At 34.5% G+C, this 20,211-nt stretch overlaps 1 protein-coding gene across 12 annotated transcripts in view; it reads right to left on the bottom strand.

The window, feature by feature from the left end:
- Positions 1-20,211, bottom strand: part of Camk2d (calcium/calmodulin dependent protein kinase II delta) — a 300,003-nt gene that overhangs the window by 137,987 nt on the left and 141,805 nt on the right. For all 12 annotated transcript variants that reach the window (XM_076864712.2, XM_076864709.2, XM_076864713.2 and 9 more), the window contains exon 4: positions 5,186-5,240. In XM_076864712.2, coding sequence (XP_076720827.1) covers positions 5,186-5,240 — 55 coding nt within the window. The remainder of the gene's footprint in view (positions 1-5,185; positions 5,241-20,211) is intronic.

The raw sequence follows: 20,211 nt of genomic DNA, 5'->3' as shown, positions 1-20,211 counted from the left end.
AATTGATGAGAATAGCAGCCTGGCCTCACAAAACAAAAAGGATTTGAAAGATGTCTGACACATTTTTCATCTAGTCCCACAGATATCTATTATGTAAGAAAAATGGACTTAGGGAAACGATAATGTTAAATGGGTAGCCCTGGGTATCTTTGAGGTTGAGAATTAAGTTGTCATTTTCAGCACACTTTTAAATAAACCTTATTCTAACCTACCCACATTAGTTCCCTATGGAGATTACATGAGTCCAACCTGTGCCATTCTCTTATACATTTACCCTATTGCTTAGAGAGTGCTGTGATAAATCTATATTTCATTATGTGTACTCAATCAATGTACACGTAGTACAGATCTCTGACATGCAGATTCTGGAAATGCATGTCACCAGTGAAGGATGGCAAAATATACCACCCCCAAAATATGCCACTGTTTCATAAGAATCATTTTCAGATGAAGGCAACTGAGAAAAAAATGCATACTGAGAAGTCTCTGTCTTCCCTTTCTGCCTAAAAGAAGGACATAAATTTGTCAAGTTGTCCCACCTAGTGAGAACACATTTTGATCACTAAGGAAAACCTAGACCTTGCACCACAGGAATCTACAGGACACCGCTTACTAACACCAGCCCTTATCTTCTATTGGTTTCCCTCTTGTAGTGACCTTTCCATAATTTTCTGCAAGTAAACTTTTCCTTTGTTTTGACACATCCCTAAAAATGTATCCTTCTTTTGTTAAGATGCTAGATAAGCCCAAGTTCTCACTGACTCCTTTGGGTCAGTATATTACATCCTGTATGTGATGTACGTGATGCACATGTTAATAATACTTCTGTGTTTTTTTTTTCTCTCTCTCTCTTTAAACCTTCTTCTGTCAGTCTAATTTATAGGACCCACCCAATGACCCTAAGATGTGCAGTGGGGAAATGGGTTTTCCATGCCAACACATATATATTCAGGTAATTTCCTTGTCAAAGCATTATTTCTCATCAGTCCTTGAAATGAACAGGATCTGCCTCACCTGCCAAAGGCCAAAAGTTTGCCTGAAGGCTTCTTCCTTTGGGACTATAATCTCACTCCATTTCTGGGCTTTCTGGTCTTTCCTTAGTTTTCAGATAAATTCACATCCCCCGCTAGACATAAACCCTAGGATGATTCAACAAGGCAGGGCAGTTCAGTGAAGATGTCTTTGCTTTCATGCAGGCCTTTCCCACTGATTCCAACTCTATTTGCAAAAAAAGTAGAACAAACACTTTCTAGTTGGAAATGGTAGTGAAATACCTGAATAAAATATATACCTTTAAAATAGAAGAAGAAACTATTTTTTTTCTATAGAACTCATGTCCTTCTTGGTTTTGCTTTTTACAAAGTGAAAAGTATTCCATTAGAAGATGACTAAATGCACCTAATAAAAATAGAACTTCCCATTAGATTCAGAATAGCTGACATTCCAGGGGAAAGTATGTACAAGTACCACACTGCCAAAACCAGTTCAGAATGAGGAACACAGGGCACATTCCTTCTTTAGGAATTCAAGTAGATGCTTTATCTTGAAACTGATTGGCTAAGTGTCTTCTGATTTTCCCATATGAGTATTCCATTCTTTAAGACCATCATTTTCTAAACTATATTTAAAATATTTGTTTTTCTAGAGCTACTTAGAGGTCCTCTTACTTGATGACAGAATTTTGAGGAATAATATATTTATATCAGTTATACTCTCTTTGTAACTGTTAAAAATCAGTTCTTTAAACATTGCTCTTCAACTGCCTCTAAGGCTGGGTGTTGGATTGGACTGTGTTTAACCAGGTCACTAATCATTTACTGACAAAGCATTTTGAAAAGAACTACAGAAACCCACATCTTAAACTTTACTAAAAAGTAATACAAGAGGGGTCTGAGCTCTTCATTCTAGATGCAAAGATTCAGCTGCCTGACATAATATATTTCAAATTACCATGGTTTTATGTAAAATTTTAACCTTAGAGGTCTCTTCACACTTACCACAAACAATCATCACTGCTATAGACATAATTCACTGTATTATTTTGCTTTCATGTAAACTGCTTTCTTTATACGTTCTTCACCAATTATATTGAAATTGAAAAAGCATGCATAAGAAAATACATTCTACTATGTAATTCTTAATATTCCCTTAATTTAGTAAGAAACAGAAATCCATAAAATACAAAGGATAGATATAAATTGTTTGATGACTGTAGGAAAGGGGCATGGCAGAGCATTTGACCTAATACTGCAGTGCTTCTTGCAGCAGAAGAGAATCAGAATATGCCACCCCAAAGATGCCACTTATTTAGAGCTAGAGGTAACTGAGAATCAACAGATACTGAAGAGTTCTCTGCCTGCCCCTTATCTGCCTTATCAAGAAACAAATTTCTCTCTGAGGAAGGCATCCCCTCTCTACCCCACCCCACATCCCTGTACCAGTGAGGAGGACTTTCACAGAACATGGATTTGATAGCAAGATGAATTTATATATAAAGCAACCTACCTTCCTTCCTTCCTTCCCTCCCCTTCCTCCCTCCCTCCCTCCCTCCCTTCCTTCCTTCCTTCCTTCCTTCCTTCCTTTCTTTCCTCTCTGTACTAGGATTTGAACTGACAGCCTCAATATGCTGGGCAAGTGCTCTACCACTGAACTACATTCCCATCCCTTTTTATTTTCTTTTGAGACAGGGTCTCACTAAGTTGCCCAGGCTGGCTCCAAACTTGTGATCATCCTGCCTCATCCTCCCAAGCAGCTGGAAGTACTGGCATCCGTCACAGCATCTAGCATTTCTCTATTGTTTAGTCTTTTGAAGTCCATGTTTGTTCCTCCAATAAAAGGGTATATAAGTCCCTGAATCTAACTGCTTCTTTGAGTTTCACTTCTTTTCTATTAACTCCCACAGAAAAAAAAAATATTAATAAAAATTTAGTATGCTTTATCTTGTTAATCTCTCTTTGTTATTCTAATTCACATGCTCCCAGGAAATGACATAAAAAAGATAGTTGTTCCTACCCAGACAGAGCTGTGATCAAACCAGATTCAGATTATGGTACTCAGGTAGTGAGAATTAGCATAAGTGTTTTCAATCCAACATTCATCACAGCCTGCAGTACACACCTCAGTTTACAACACTATCCCTTGATTTACATAACAAAGGATATCTGAGTGATTAAATCTATTAAGAACTAATGATGCTGGGCATGGTGGTGCATGCCTATAAAAACAGTGGCTCAGGAAACTGAGACAGGAGGATCATCAGAGTTCAAATCCAGCCTCACCAACTTAGCAAGGCCCTGAGTAACTTAGTGAAACCCTGTCTTAAAATAAAAAAATTTAAAAAGGGCTGGGTATGTTGCTTAGTGGTTAAGCAAACAAACACTTCCTCTGCTATAAGGAGACACACCCCAAGGGTGTTAGTGGAAGCAGAGTAGGGAACTACATGGGTGTCACCATTATGAGTCAGTAATAAGGTAACACCTCTTTAATCCTGCTGGTGTGGAATCAGAAAAGGCTTGCTAAAAAGAAGATTTAATTAAATATAGAATTCCATAAAATCATGCCCAAATGTCCAGTATATAATCCAAAATCACTCAAAGAACCAGGAAATCTAAATTTGAATGAGAAGACAATCAGTAGACTACAAAACCAAGATGGCAATACTATTGGAATTATCTGACAAGGATTTTAAATCAGCCAAATAAAAATGCTTTCATAGGGCTAAGGTTATTGCCCAGTGGAGAGTGCTTGCTTAGTATGTGTGAGACTCTAGGTTAAATCCTTAGCATTTTTGAAAAAAAAGAAGAAAAAAAAGAAGAAAAAGATAGCTTTCATGAGCAACCATGAACACAGTTGAAACAAATGGGGGGGGGAAAGTATTAGCAAAGAAGAACCAAAAGGAAATTATTATAGAACTAAAAAATATAATAACTGAAATAAAAAATCTGAATAGATAGGTTCAATAGCAGAATGGGAAAAAACAGAAGTACGATTCAATCAAACTTGAAGAAAGAACAACATAAATGATCCAATCTGAACAAACAGAGGAAAGTATACCAGGAGAGACATATGGACAGAGCCTCTGAAACCTATGAGACTACAACAATAAAAAAAAAAAAAAATCCAACATTCATTTCATCAGAGTTTTAAAAGTAAGGACAAAGAAGTTGTGTTGAGAAAGTAAGTATTCAAGAAGGCAATGAATAAAAAGTTTTGCAGTCATAAACCCATATTTAAGAGGTTAAACTCAAATATAAATTCTAAGAAATGCATGCCAAGACACATAATAGTCAAACATCTGAAAACCAAGGACAAAGGAAAACTCTTTTACACATCCAGAGAGAAATAACACTGATATAGACTCATATTATTTGAAATAATTTTTCTTAGCTGTAATCCAAAACTCCTGCGAATATCACATTAAAATGTTAGACAGCAGTCCATTGAACGAATGTACTATAATTATACACTTATTTCTGTTATTAATTTGTCTCAGTTCTTTTCTGTTCCTCCCTCCTTTAGAGGATAGAATCAATAAACATCTTTCAGCATAAAACTTGACCTGGATTTAGGTTATATTTTCTACGGACTAGTCTCAAAGTGAAATTACTATGCCAAATGATATGGACATTTAAAAATCTCTTGATAAATAGAATCACAAAATGATTTTCAGAAAGTGTGTTCTTATTAAATTCCTACCAGCCAGTTAAAATGTGTGACCTGTTTAACCGTATTCTTTCAGAAATCAATATTTTCCCTTTATCCTTATTGTTATAACCTTGGTTTTAAAATTCTGATTAACTTAAATCAACCTTGATAATCCTAGTTTCTTCCTTCAATCTTCTTCTTTTACATTTGATAAATCCCACAAACACTTTTTAAAAAATCAATTGAAAATTTTGCTCTTGTCCGCTAGTTTTGTACCCCAAGGTAAAATCGAAAACTACATGTGATATCACAATGAAAAATGCAAAGGGAAAGACTTTAAACTTTTGCTTATGAAGATTAATTTAAATAAAATTCTACTGGGTAGTCACCTCTTTTCAAAAGAATTAGAGTTGAATGTTATTTGAAAAACATTTAAAAGTATTATAGTAGACATTAATTTAAACTGTATAATAATAAAAACCTTGTTCAATTAAAATAATAGCCCCCCCAAAAAAAGACCCACCATAAAATAAGTACTTACAAATCAAACACCAAGTAATGGAAGCCCTCTTCCGATATGCTGTCATGAAGTCTCACTAAAAAAAAAAAAAAAAAAAAAAAAAAAGACAAAAAGGAAAGAGAGAAAGTTTGCATTATACTTATGTCAAGGACCAACATTAATCCAATCTCCTCATGGGCATTTGTGTTTTATCTAGAAATATTAACATCACTTTTTATTTTAGCCTCTGATAAGCCCATATCCTCCATGTGGCTTGAGTTCATATTCAGGGTTTAAATTTAAGTTCTGATAATTGTTAACTATGAGAGCTTAAGAAAATTATTTAACTTATAACGGTATTAGAACCTATACTTCTTAAAATGGTTGTGATGAAATGATACCATAAAAGAATCCACATATTGCCAGGTAAATACAATATAAATGTTAATGATTGTTATAACACATATTCAAAATTACCAAGTTCTAGCACTTCTCCCACTTCCTTGCCATTCCCTGGTCCAAGTGTTTGCCAAGTCATGCCTTGATCATTATAGAAGGGATAGCAAGTCGGATCACTGTTAAGTCTAAAAACTGGTCTCCCTCTCCCTACTTCCCTTTTGTCTTGGAATTTCTACATAGTACTTCCTAGCCAACCTGTCAGAACACAGTTATTATATTGCTTCCCTATGCGAATCATCAAAACTCATTCCAAGTCACTAGCTGAAAAAAGTGTACAGTTAGAACTTCACTGATGAAATAATCTACTGGTTCCTAAAATGCATATAAATTTTCCAATGAACTAGACTCATTTGCGCTGATAACTCTAGCTGAAACCAATGTATCATTCTTCTGAATTTAAAACACTAATAATTTAAGCGATTATGTGTACTCAAAAGAACACTTAGGTTATAACACAAAATCAGAGTCATCTAGACAGGAAGTCTATAGTGCCCAGTAAATTCCCAAGCTCATACACTTAGTACAATTTCAATTCTTTATAATCCCGTTCCATCTCCTTTGGATCTCATTGATGGCCTATTACAAAGTCTTTTCTGATATCCTCTCCAGAAATTTCTCAAAGGTACACAAAGAGACTTTTGCTTCACTCCACACTGTAGATAATCCTTTGTAAAATGTAGGTTTTTATAATCATCAACTTGAGAGGAGTCATCAACAGGGAATGTGGCCCATGAGGTTCAGTCTCAAACCTAGACTCTATCTCACACTTTAGTGCCATGAAATGTGAACTCACTCCACTTTCCTCTTCCTTATCTTGTTAGTCATAGAATCACCCTTGAATTCATGTATGCAGCATATTTTATCTGTATTAACTAAAGCAAACACCTTTTCCTTCTTCAGTATACAGAATTTCCTTCTCATCAATACTACCAAAGGAGAACCATATTTTATGAATCATGGCACCACACAGGAGATGATCTTTCATAAAGTCACTTTTGAATGTTTACTATACCAGGTTTTTCACCAAGCTCAATAAACCTATATATGCCTGAAATAAAATGATTGGCATACAAGAAGTTCTCTTGTAATTTGAATTGCGTGCATTCTCCAATTTGCTCATATCATAGATGCCTACTACCTTTGCTGAAAATCACACTACTGAAGAAAATAAAAGCCCTGATGTGATAATATATGTTGGACTCATGATTAGTTAGCATTGTAAAGAAAGCCATGTCATGGCTAATAACTCCTTAGCTTTTTTTGAATGACACAGATTCAGAGATGCCAAAGAGAGTTGATGGTTGAATGAATTCAAATAATGATATGACTACTTAAAGAACTCACACAATTATTCTAGAAAATCAGGCTGGTTTCCACGCTACCAACGTTAAGATGAAGAGTAAAATTCACATGTGTACAAAAGGAAATCTCCCTTAATTTATTCCACTGTCTCAAAGAAGAAAAATATCTTCCAGTGGAAGTAAAGGTGTTCAGATAAGAAAGTTGTTTTGTTTGTTTGTTCAATACCGGGGAGTATACTCAGGGATGCTTTACCACTGGGTTACATCCCTAGCCCTTTTATTTTATTTATTTTGAGACAAGGTCTCGCTAAAGGTTGAAAAATATGGGACTGAAACAGGCCTCAAATTTGCAATCCTCCAGCTCTCAGCTCTCCAGAACACTGGTCTTTTAGGTACGTGTCAACACGCTTCAGCAGAACAGAAAGTTGTAGAGATGATATGAGCAGGATATTTCAGATGCAATTTGAAGCAGTACTAATGTGTGTCTGTATCAGAAATAAAATTATCTTAGTTTAACTTCCCACTAGCTTAATAATACTTATTAATGATAAGCATTTAGAAATGAATTGGTGTTTAATCAAGTCATGAGTTGTTCAAAGATACAATCCTGATGATCAAACATATAATACAAAAGCAACTAGGCGCCATAAGGTACACATATGGATGCACTCATGTGATAATGGTTTAAAACAAACCATGTGTCTGAGTTCACTCCTTTTGTATTACACCATTCCAAAATAATCTGATATGTCTAACCAGACATTAGAGCATGTGAGATTAATAATGAATAAATTATAGTACCGATGTAGAAAAATCAGTCTCATGCTTACTTGGAATTATTATATACATATTTGCCTTTTTTCCTTTATTTAATTATTTTTTTTCCAGTACAGAAGATTGAACCCAGTGGAACTTTACCCTGAACTACTACCTTTAAAAAAAAAAAATTCAGACAGGGTCTCACTAAGTTGCTGAGGCTGGCCTTGAGCTTGTGATCCACCTGCCTAAGTCTCCCAAGATGTTGGGATTACAGTGCACCACCACACCCAACTACAACTTCCTTTATTCCTTCCTTTCTTATTACCCTCCCTACTTTTTTCAAACTTTTTTATTCTTAACATAGGAAACTGGCAAAACAGAATTACATGGGATCATCACAAATTTTCACATTATTAACCAAACTATGTGATATCATCTTCACAGAGATATTCTACAAGTTTACAGTTACCCTGAGGATGGGTTGGTTTCCATGTATAATTTTTAACTCTTCCACTCTATTGTCAGAGTTGATGCACTCTCCAAACCCTCTGCAACACAGTTTTACACAGTCACTGACACCTGTTTCTCACCAAGCCTCTGCTGTCAGTAAGAAGATCCTTCATCTTCCAACCTTTTTTTTCATTTTAACAGTTTCTCAAAGGGTGCAAAATGTGTTTACTTTTCTACAATGTTACATTAATTATTCCCTATAAATAACTGTCAATTTATTTTCACACCAAATGAACTATGGGGCTGACGTTCTGCCGTTCTGTTCATCACAGCTGTTAGCCCAAGCCTGCTTGTGTGGCCAGCCCTGAAAGCTCTAGAGCTGCTCCTGTTGGAGGCAGATTGCGCCATGTTCTTGCTATGACTGCTCTCTGCTATTCCATAAGCTGCACATATGGGCGCACACAATTAGCCTAATTACAGTCGTCCCTACGATGTTTTTTGGAGAGGAGTTTTAAAGAAGTTAATGAGAAATGCATTTGAGAAAACAAGCTAAAAGTATCTTGGCAGTCATTCTTTTGTGAAGTTTGCTCAAAGGTAAAACTGAGTTTAAGAATAAATGAGTTTTCAACTGGGTGTAGTAGTACACGCTTGTGATCAGAGTGACTCAGGATGTTGAGGCAGAAGGATCGAAAGTTTGAGACCAGCTTCAGCAACTTAGTGAGACTCTAAGTCAAAATAAAAAAAAATAAAAGGGCTGGGGATGTGGCTCAATGGTTAGGTTTCCTGGGTTCAATTCCCGGTACCAAAACAGAAGCAGCATTCAAATTTTAAATTTTAGAACTTTATAACATAGAAAGGAAGAAAAAAATGCCCATTAGGTTAAAATATTTCTAAAAGTCAGATGACCCATGGCCTAATTCTCTTGCTTTCCTCTCCTGCATGTTATCAATTTGTTGGTTGGTATTTAAATTATCATAGGATCACTGCTTTGTATTCCTGTCCTGTGTTCTTGTATGATTTTACTACAATTTTAGTTAAGTATTAGCTCCACAAAAAAGGGAACAGAAAGGATCATGGCTCTTGCAGGATCTTAGAAAAGAAAGTTTTACTTAGATATGATAAAAGCTTCCTCTTTATTTTAATATTTAATTTCATTTAAGGTGTTAAAAGATATAATACAATATACAATTAGAGTGCTTATTGTGTCAGGCACAATGCAAATAATTTTTGCAAGAGTTATTTTATGCAGTATATACAAGGACCATGAGGATACTTATACGTTTTTATAAATGAATGAACACAGACTTGGAGACATTAGAGAAACTTCCAGGTTAACAACTAGCAGTTGGTCAGATTAGGACCAAAATCTACAGTTGGGTGATTCTACAGATTTGTGCTTACTCAACATATGACTGCCCTAAAATATATACATCAGCAAACTACTCTCCAAATACCTTCTGGCATATGAACTGGTTTGTCAAGGTAAGTAACATGGAAAGCTCAAAAAAAGAGAGAAAATAGTATTGTGACTACAGCAAGAAAAGCAGTGCCCAGAAAAAAAACTATTTCACAAAATGGGAAATCCATTCTGAGTGTCCATTTAAAACGTGATATTATAATTTTGAGGACATAGAGACAAGGTCAAAAGTAGAGTCAGGAATAGTCACATTTGTCTTTCTATATACTTCCTAAATCCCTCAAAAATTTTAATTTTTCCACTTCATATTAGAAGTATGAGAATTCCCAAAAACTCAGCTTTTTTTTTTTCTGATAGGGCATTTAATATACTAAAAATCTTAATATGTCAAAGAATCTTGAAAACTTACACAACATATAAAATATCATACATTTTAAATAAATTATTTTCATTTCCAAAAATTAACATTGCTTTATCATAGATATTATGATAGCATGAGAAAAGAAGTGTGTGTGTATGTGCGTTTAAGGAGAGGGAGGTTTCGGAATGAAACAATGTTTGATAGAAAGTGGAAATGTGTGAGCCAAAGAGAAGAGGGAAAAGAGTAGGATAATTAAACTCTAAAAGAGACATGTCAAAACTGCTTATTAGGCACATCTTATACATTTGTTTGTCTGTTTGTTTGGTTTTTGGTACCAGGGATTGAACTCAGGGGCACATCTCCAGCCCTGTTTTGTATTTTATTTAGAGACAGGGTCTCACTGAATTGCTTAACACCTCGGCTTTGCTGAGACTGGCTTTGAACTCGCAATCCTCCTGTCTCAGCCTCCCAAGCAGTTGAGATTACAGGCGTGTGCCACCGTGCTGGGAACATCTTATCCATTTTTATGACACATATTAAGAACAATCTTGTCAAAAAAGAAATGAACAAGGGCTGGGGGCATAGCTCTGTGGTAGAGTTCAATCTTTAGCACTCCTTTAGAAAGAAGGAGAACGAGAACGAGAAGGAGGAGGAGGAGGAGGAGGAGGAGGAGAAAAGGGGAAGTTGTTATAGTATATTCTTTTATGGGGATTTATTATCTTATTATCTTTCAAAAGGCTGAAAGGATACAAAGTCACATGTTTCAGTAGCACTTCTATACTCTTCCATGGTACAGGCATAAAACCAACACACAGATCAGTGTAATAGAATCAAGGTCCCAGAAGTAAACCTAGGCCCTCTCTAGCCATCAGACTCTCAAAAAAGTTACCAAAAATATGTATTGGGAAAAAGACAGCCTCTTCCATAAATAGTACTAGAATGACTGGCTATCCATATGTAAAAAACTGAAAATAGATCCTATCTCTCACCCTGTATAAAAAATCAACTTAAAGTGTATCAAAGACCTTAATGTAAGACCAAAAACTTTGAAAGTATTAGAGGAAAACAAAGAAGAAATACTTTAAAATACAAGCATGGGCAAACCATTTCCTGAATTGAATCCAATAGCTCAGGAAATAAAAGAGAGAATTAATGAATGAGATTACATCAAATTAAACAGTTTCTGCACAGGGGCTGGAGTTGTGGTTCAGTGGTAGAGCGTTTACCTAGCACGTATGAGGCACTAGGTTTAATCCTCAGCACCACATAAAATAAATAAATAAAATAAAATTTTATATAATATATGTCAAAGGGGGAAGTACAAATTGCCGATGTACAAATGAACAGATGAAAAAGTGCTTAAAATCTTTACAACAAAGATTTGTTAAGAAAACATAGTATATATACATGTTGGAGAATTATTCAGCCATAAAGAAGAATGAAATCATGTGATTTTTAGGAAAATAGACAGTAATGATGGTAATATATATACAGCTTCTGCACAGCAAAAGAAATAATTAACAGAGTGACGAAACAATATACAGAATGGGAGAAAATTCTTGCCAGCTATTAACCTGATAGGCTTAATATCCAGAATATATAAAGAACTCAAAAAAATTAACAACAAAAGAACAAGTATTCCAATCAATAAATGGGCAAAAGAAAAGAACTTACACTTGTCAAAGGGGGAAGTACAAATTGCCGATGAATAGATGAAAAAGTGCTTAAAATCTTTACAACAATCAGGTAAATTCAAATCAAAATTTATTCCAGCTTGTATTAAAAAAAAAACAAGTGCTGTTGAGTCTGTGGGGGAAAATGAACCCTTATACACTGCTAGTGGGAATGTAAATTAGTACAGCCACTTTGGAAAACAGTATGGAGGTTCCTCAAAAATCTAAAAATAGAAGTAATGATAATAGTCCTGATTTGATTACATATAATCAAAGAAAATAAAATCAGCATATAATAGATATTTGCATGTTTATTCAGGTACTAGTCACAGCAGCTAAGTCATGGAATCAGCCTAGATGCCCATTAACAGATTAATGGATAAAGAAAACATAGTATATATACATGTTGGAGAATTATTCAGCCATAAAGAAAAATGAAATCATGTGATTTTCAGGAAAATAGACAGTAATGATGGTAAGCAAAATAAACCAGACACAGAAAGACAATTATCACATGTTTTCTATATCATATACGAAAATAAACAAATAAATGAATAAAATAAATAAATAAAATGACCTGAAGTCAGAAGAGAGGGACTATTAGGAAAGGGGAAGGGTTTAAGGGAGAAAGAGAAATAAGGGTAGGAGGGAGGGGGATACAATCAATGCGGAATATATTCATATATGGAAATGTCACAGGGAAGCCTCTTAATTTGTACAATTAATATTCATTAGCAATTATAATTTTTAAAAAGGAGTTCATTAAAAAATAAAGAAGTTCAGGTTAGATTACTGAAAGACAAGAGGCCAAATGGAGAGAGACCTTGGAGGATGAGATGTTGTACTGATACTGATTTTCCATCACTAGCAGAGTTCACAACAGACTCCAAGAGCAGGAGAGACCTGAGTAGAAAAACCATCTGATTGAACTCCCTAGAATTGCTGCAAATAATACACTGATGTTGACTGAAGTCACTGAGTGGGGGGTGGAAATTGTTAGGCAACAATTGATAAACAACAAAGACTTATTCTGAAATATGAACTCATCAAGCTGCCCTCAAATAATTCTTTCCATATCATGAGCAGTTTTCAGCAGAAAAAGAACGAGTTTGGCTTAGAAAGTATGAAAGAATTAGTATAATTCTCCAAAACTAAACGTGGTGGGACAGTGCTGTCAATGTTATCATGATACTAATAAATTAATTCATAGAGAACAGATTGTATTGCATCCTCATAATCACTGTTTGTCAGCTCTGAGCAACAGTTCTGGTTATAAATTAGGCAGATTTTGCATTTTTAGCTATGTGCTGTGTTGTAAGGATAGAGGTAGTTGGATCTGGTTCACATACTGGGATATAAAACTGACAGCTTGTAAGTCAGATCCTTTTTATATTCCCATCAGTAGTTAATTATCATTCACAGCTAGAGCAGGCACTGGCCAAGTTAGGTCATGTAATACGCCAAGCCTTCCCCCAAATAGGAATGCCAACATTGAGTCCATTTGTAAATTTTTTAAAATTACGCAAGCTTTAAAATGTTTTAACAGTCAAATGGCAGCATTCTAGGGAAAAAGCTCCAGTTCAACCATTTACTACCAGGTCTTCTGGGACAAAGCTAGAGAGAAAACTTCAAACAGATAACACAGAAGCACTGAAGACCAAATTCAGAATCCTAATACTCGAAGAATACTGAAGTCAAATTTGCATATGAGCTTTGTTTTCCTTAAGTTCTACTTCCTATAGCACAAGACAGTAACTAAAATAATGCCGTTTATTTTTGTCATTCCAATAAAAATATATTAATTTAAGTACATTTGAAAAAGATATGCAATTTGTTTCTTTGAAATATAAATCCATGTATATTGTTCATTTTATTTTATATTGAGAAAAAATATAGACATAGGTATAGATATATAGATATTATTTTGTTGTTATTGTTAAAGTCAGTAGTCCTGTATAGCATTTATACTCTGATTTTCTTTACTTTTTTTTAACATGACACTTTTAGAATTGGGGCATATATAATGTGGAAGTTTGACTTAGCTGGCTAAGGAAAACAAACTGTTCAGGCACAGAGCCAGTCTATTCTAATTTTAGATATTTGAACACACTTCTAAAAGCTACATAAAAGGTACATATTTTTGACAGACTATTTAGCAATACGCCCCATTAATAAGAGTCAAATAAACTCATTACCTAGAAACTGAAAATTTATTTTAACAAAAATTCAAATATATCCCCTATAGGGATAAGAAAATCTACTTTTTAACTTAATATTACCTAACATTATATTTAAAAGCAATTCACTATTTATACTTAACATCAAGCAATGAAAATTAAATTCTTTTTGAAATAATCAGTTCTAATTATTATGTAAAAACTTGATGAAGAACACCACCCATATTAATTTTAAAACTATTCTAAAAATACACACACAAAAAATGTCATGGGATCGCAGATCAGTCTCGAAGGTCATAGCAAATCAACTCTAGTTTTCCCACCCTCTTCCAGATTCAAGATTCAAACCCAAGTTTACAGTAGTTTCTTATATCTGTAAGATCTATAGGATCAGGTTAGCAACATTCAGAGCGGACTAAGAGAAACTGTAATGTTTTCTGGTAGGCCAAAGCTAGTTACAAAGCTGATCATTCAACAGGACTTCTGGCTGGTCAAAATATCTTTGACTTGGGAGAATTTCAACCTAAGTAGAGGGTGGAACGTGCAGAGATATGGTTATCAGCCACACTAATCACATGACAGAACAAACAACAGGAGAGAATAGTCGATTCTTTATTATGGAATAAAAATGTCCTAACTACATATAAAATCTCAGATGGATAAAGAAATAGAAAATAAATAATCCATTTAAAACTTTTTTCTGATCATTTTAAATAAAAACATTTATACAAGAAGAAATTAAATTCTAGACAGTAATATATGAAATGTTCATTTTCTTTGAAAAATAATTTTAGATTATTTTGTTACATCTTTTAATTGCATGAGTCCATTTGACTTTTTTTTTTTTTTTTTTTTTTTGTGATGCTGGGGATTGAACCCAGGGCATTATGCATGTGAGGCAAGCACTCTACCATCTGAGCTATATTCTCAGCCCTCCATATGACTTTTAATTTGCTTTTTGGAAAAGTGACTTCATTCCTTGGAAAAGCTAGCACTCAATTCAAGTGTTGTTTATTTAGAAAAATCTTCCCTTATATAGTTTCCATCAATATCATTTGTTTTACATATTTCTATTGGTGGTTCCAACTCTCTTCCTTTTTTCTTGTCTTAACTTTTTCTTATTAAATCTTCTAATATTTATAATAAGCCAACCATCACTCCTGGATATCATTAGCAGCAAAAATACTCAAAAAGAAGGACTTAAAAACAACATACCACAGGGACACAGCCACATCAATGTTTATAACAGCACAATTCACAATAAATAAACTGTGGAACCAATCTAAATGCCCTTCAATAGATGAATGGATTTTAAAAAATGTGGCACATATACACAATGGAATATTACTCAGCAATAAAAGAGAATAAAATCATGGCATTTGCAGGTAAGTGGATGGAGTTAGAGAAAATAATGCTAAGTGAAGTTAGCTATTCCCCCCAAAAAACAAATGCTGAATGTTTTCTCTGATATAAGGAGGCTGATTCATAGTGGGGTAGGGACGGGGAGCATGGGAGCAATAGATGAACTCTAGATAGAGCAGAGGGGTAGGAAAGGAAGGGAGGGGGTATGAAATTAGAAATGATGTTGGAATGCAATGGACATTATTATCCAAAGTAAAATGTATGAAGACACAAATTGGTGTGAATATACTTTGTATATAACCAGAGTTATGAAAAATTGTGCTCTATGTGTAATAAGAATTGTAATGCATTCTGCTGTCATATATAAATAAAGAAAATTAATAAAAAATACTCAAAAAGAAAGAGACTGCTGTCTTCGTCTATCTTACCATACTTTCTAAACATAATCAGAAGTTTCAATGAGTATGAGAGAAATAAGAGAAACAGACAGTACTACAAAGAAATGTAAAGGTATTCCTGAAGTGGCAAATCTCTTGCTGATAAAAAGATGTTACTTCAATGAAAAGTAGAACAAACTTTTAAGAGAAAGAAAAAAAATAGAATGCAATGATGTGTATTTCATATGAAAGGAAATTATTTTGTGAAACTTTGAGACACACACAAAATTTGCACTCAGTCATGATATAATTTTTTTTTTTAATTTTACTCCATGTCATAGTAAAAACTAAGCACTGAATTAGAGGATGCTTTAAGGAGCTCCTATTTAGTCCTTATAATTTAAAGTTCCTACCTTTTTATATTAGTAAATGATATGGCTAATAAGCAACACAAAAAAGAAAGCGTACAGTTATTATCAATTCAAATTTGATATGATCTCCTAAGTGTGAGATTTTTCCCTATTCAACATTTCAACAAGTTAAAGTTTAAAACAGACCTCGTTTTATTTTGGAATTGTTTTAAATGAATAATTAGAAAACTTAGAATATTTATCTTGCCAATTCTTTAAAACATTAACTGAGCAAATGAGTTGCTTTTCTGACCCAGCCCTTAGAGAATAGATTGAATGGAAAACTTATTAGATCATCCCTTCTTTGCAACTAACATGTTATCTTAATACAAATGAATTTTCCCTAGAGATCCACCAGCCCAAATCCTCACATCTTTCAAACCCTTTTCTAAAAATTCATTTCATGCAGAATCATTGTTTTCCAAACTAGATTTATTCTATAAGCAGGAAAATGTGTTTAAAATTCTACTAAAATAATAAGAAATGAGATGTAAATCTGTAGATAGTAATCACATTATATTATATTAAAAATTCATTTTATTATAGTAACAATTTTTCACTAAATTTTTAAGCTGAAAGTATTTTAAAACATCAGTTTATTCCTCTGGATAATTTATGCAAATGGAGCACACAGGAAAAAAAAAACCCTCTGTAATCTTAAGACTTACAATCAGAAAAAACACGAAAGTTACTCATGAATAGACACCACTGCAATAATAAACACTAGTGTTAAATACAGTCACAGGCACTCTCACACAGGACTGCATCCATTGGGTACCTGGTATTGCATTTTCGGTTGTAAGAATTAGTTCAGCCTAGGCTGATGATTTTTCTTTTTAAAGTAAACAACGATTGTCCATTTATCATGAAATTAAGCAAGTTTTAATGAGTTCAGATATCACAAACATTGATTATCTCATAGTTGTATCTGATTATCTCACAGACATCTTGAACCAAGCAAGCCCAAAGAACTTGTCATCCTTCCCTGCCCCCAAATCTGTTCTACCCGTAGTCTTCTATGTTTCCAGATGGTCAGGATAAAAGGCTCAGAGCAATTCTTGACTCCTTTCTGTAAGAGCAAAGTCCGAACTGAAGGCAAATTCTTCAAAATATGTATTAGAGGGAAAATACATAGTTCATGAACACAATTATGTATGGATATAATATATATATAAATATATACACATATGTATAATCTAGCCATTTTTCACTTTTTCCACCGTTACTGGCCTGCTCACTTTGCTCACTTTTCCTCTCTTCCCCTGTTGCCAGCCTGGTCTGTGACATATTTCAGGCATCTCCTATATTATTTTAATTTTTTTTAAATCCAAAGCCCTCTCATTGTGTTTCTGACAATGTCCAGACAATCTTATTAAAACTTAAAATCTGATTATTGTCCTTCTGCTCAAAACCCTCCAATGACTGACTCTCCACTGCCTCTGAGTAAAAGCCAAAATTCCATTCCTGACCTAAAATATCCCTTCCTCCATTTTCTCCTTGGCCTCTCCTATTACTGTTCTTTGCCTGATCCACTGTGCTCCTATTATGTTGGCTTTCTGGGCTGTATTTGGAAAACTCCAGGTGAACACCTGCCTCAGTCTTTACACTTGCCATTTCTTCTCCCTGGAACTCTTTTCCCCAGATGTTCACATGCCTTCCAGTCTCATCTCCTTCAAGTCCCTGCTCAGCTGTTCAGAGCACCAAATTTTATAAAGTTTTTTTGGAACACCGCCACATCCATTTGTATATGCATTATATATGACTGCTTTCAAGCTAGGACTGCAGTGTTTGGCATTTGCAACAAAGACTTATGGCCAGAATACTTAATATACTTATTACTTTGCTTTTGCAGAAAAGTTTGTTGACCCTGGAGTAGACAGACAGGCCTGCTGAGAAAAGAGGATTGTCAGAGGGACATAGTGTAATGAATAATCAATATGGCTAATTCCAACCATAAGGAACAATGGCAGAGAGACAGAGAAGAAAAGTTAGTAGGCTGATTTGCTGTATAATAAAAAAATGAGGGGATGTACCAAGAAAATGATAGAACACTGATGCACTAAAGTGTAGGTTGTTATAATTTGAGAAAATGTGTTGCAGAGATGGGGTAGTAAAAGAATGGAAATAAAGGAAGTTGAGGGAGGATGTGATAAAAGTAGTTTTATAAAAGCAGTGAAGTACAAAAAAACATCTACCCACACCAGGCTCAGTGGAATGCACAGGAAAGAGTAAACAGCCAATGGTTTCCAGTATTACAGGTACAGCAGCACACACGAGGGAAAGCCAGACTGCACTCTGCACAAATAGAAGTAATGAACATCCCGAGATGCTATGGTTTGAACAGGTCCTCCTCAAAAGCACATGTTGGAAACTCAATCCTCAGTGAAACAGTGCTGGGAGGCCCACCTAGGCCCAGTGAGAGGTGATTTAGGCCACAAGGGTGGGGTGAATGGATTTTGGCCATTTTCACAGGAGTGGGTTCCTTATGACAGGTAGAGTTCAGCCTCTGCCTCTCTGCTTCATCACACGCCCCTTGTCTTTCTGCCACAGGATGTTGTGATAAAAAAGTCGTTATTAGATTCTGGCCCCTCCATATTGGGCTTCCCGGCCTCCAGAATCAAGAGCCAGTAAGTTTCTGACTATACGAATCACCCAGTCTCAGGTATTATATTCTAGCAGCACAAAATGGACTAAGCCAGAGTCCCTTAAGTCAGCAGAGAGCAGTTTGTAAGTATTATAACATTTGATTTATTATTTCGTAATTACAGGGAACAACCTAAAAGGCACCAAAAGTTGGCAATTTTTTCACCATTTAGGTTTTACCCAATGGTTCTTCCAATTATTAAAAATTTGCTCATATTTGATAAGTTTTCACATTTATTTCTCTTTTCTAGAAGAGACATGTTTTAAATAACTACATTAATTTTTAAAGACCAATTTAAGGAATATGAGTTTCTGTCATTTTATAATATTGTCATTTATAATATAATGTCATTTCTGTCATTATTATAATATTCCAGAGAAGGTCTACACCTTATTAAAGTGCTATTGTGATTTTAAATCTTTATACATACATCCTATGTTTATAGCATCTAAGTTATAGGACAATAATTACTCTGATTTTATTCATTCATACTATAAAGATTTTATTATCTTCATGCTGAATTTGACTGTTCATTTTATTTAAGTTTTTCTTCCTGATTTTTATTTGCCAAATATGGATGCTAAAAGAAGAAAAAAAGGAATATAGAAGGTACATTTTAATTTGTTCTCAATAAAAGCAGCTATATGACATTAACTCTTTTTTGATGGAAACTGATTTTTGCCAAAATAATCCTAAGCAAAATATTTGTCAAACTTTCTAAAAATCCTGATCAAAAACAAAACAAACCAAAGAAATCACTAATAGAAAATATGTTTTAATGTTATAGGTAAATATTTTAGTTCTATAGCCTTGAATAGAGTCTTCATTTAGAGGTTCTAAGCCAATGGGATAAATGTTAAGGAGCTTTATGAATCATTATACTTAAGATTTTTTGTTTGTTTGTTTTTGTACCAGGGATTGAACCCAGGTGCTTAACCACTGAACTACATCCCCAACACTTTTTATTTTTTATTTAGTGACAGGGTCTCAACAAGTTGCTTAGGGCCTTGCTAAACTGTTGAGTCTGGCTTTGAACTCCAATTCTTCTGCTTTAGCCTCCAGAGTCACTGGGATTACAGGTGTGCACCACTGCATATGGCTGTACCTAAGATTTTTAAGAAAGAGCACAATGTCCTTAAGAAATAGTTATTGGGTGTCCCATACTTTTAGTCATACAGCAAATTTTCTGGAGTACTACTGTGAACAAGTTAATCATGATTTGCCCTCCATGACTCTCTGGGACAATATCCTTTACTAAGTTTGTAATTCTGTATTCTAAATTATTGAATTTGCAGCTAAGGCATATTCCAATGGTTTCATTGGATGATCTCCTCACTATCCACTCCTATCAGAATACAACACAACATGACTATGTGGCAAACAAGCCATAGGGTTTAACTAAATGAACTAGAATATGTCTTCATTGTCTTAATCCAAAGACCCAACGAATCCAGAAAGCATAGTTGCCTGATTTTTCTTTTCTAAAACTTGCTATTGTGAAAATTTAACAAATGATTTAACCTGTAAAACAAAGTGACCGGGAAACAAACATTTAGAATTCTCCGTGGCCTGCTTCAAATCCATTAGGCACAAGGCAACCTGTCCTTTCAAATTGCAAACCTGACTGCATCACATTCACCCAACATAAAATTCTTCAATGATTCCTATTGATTTTATG

Source organism: Callospermophilus lateralis, chromosome 8 (assembly GCF_048772815.1).
Source record: "Callospermophilus lateralis isolate mCalLat2 chromosome 8, mCalLat2.hap1, whole genome shotgun sequence".
NCBI classification, from domain to species: Eukaryota; Metazoa; Chordata; class Mammalia; order Rodentia; family Sciuridae; genus Callospermophilus; species Callospermophilus lateralis.
The sequence above is the reverse complement of the archived record's forward strand: the minus strand, read 5'-3'. Positions and strand labels throughout refer to the sequence as shown.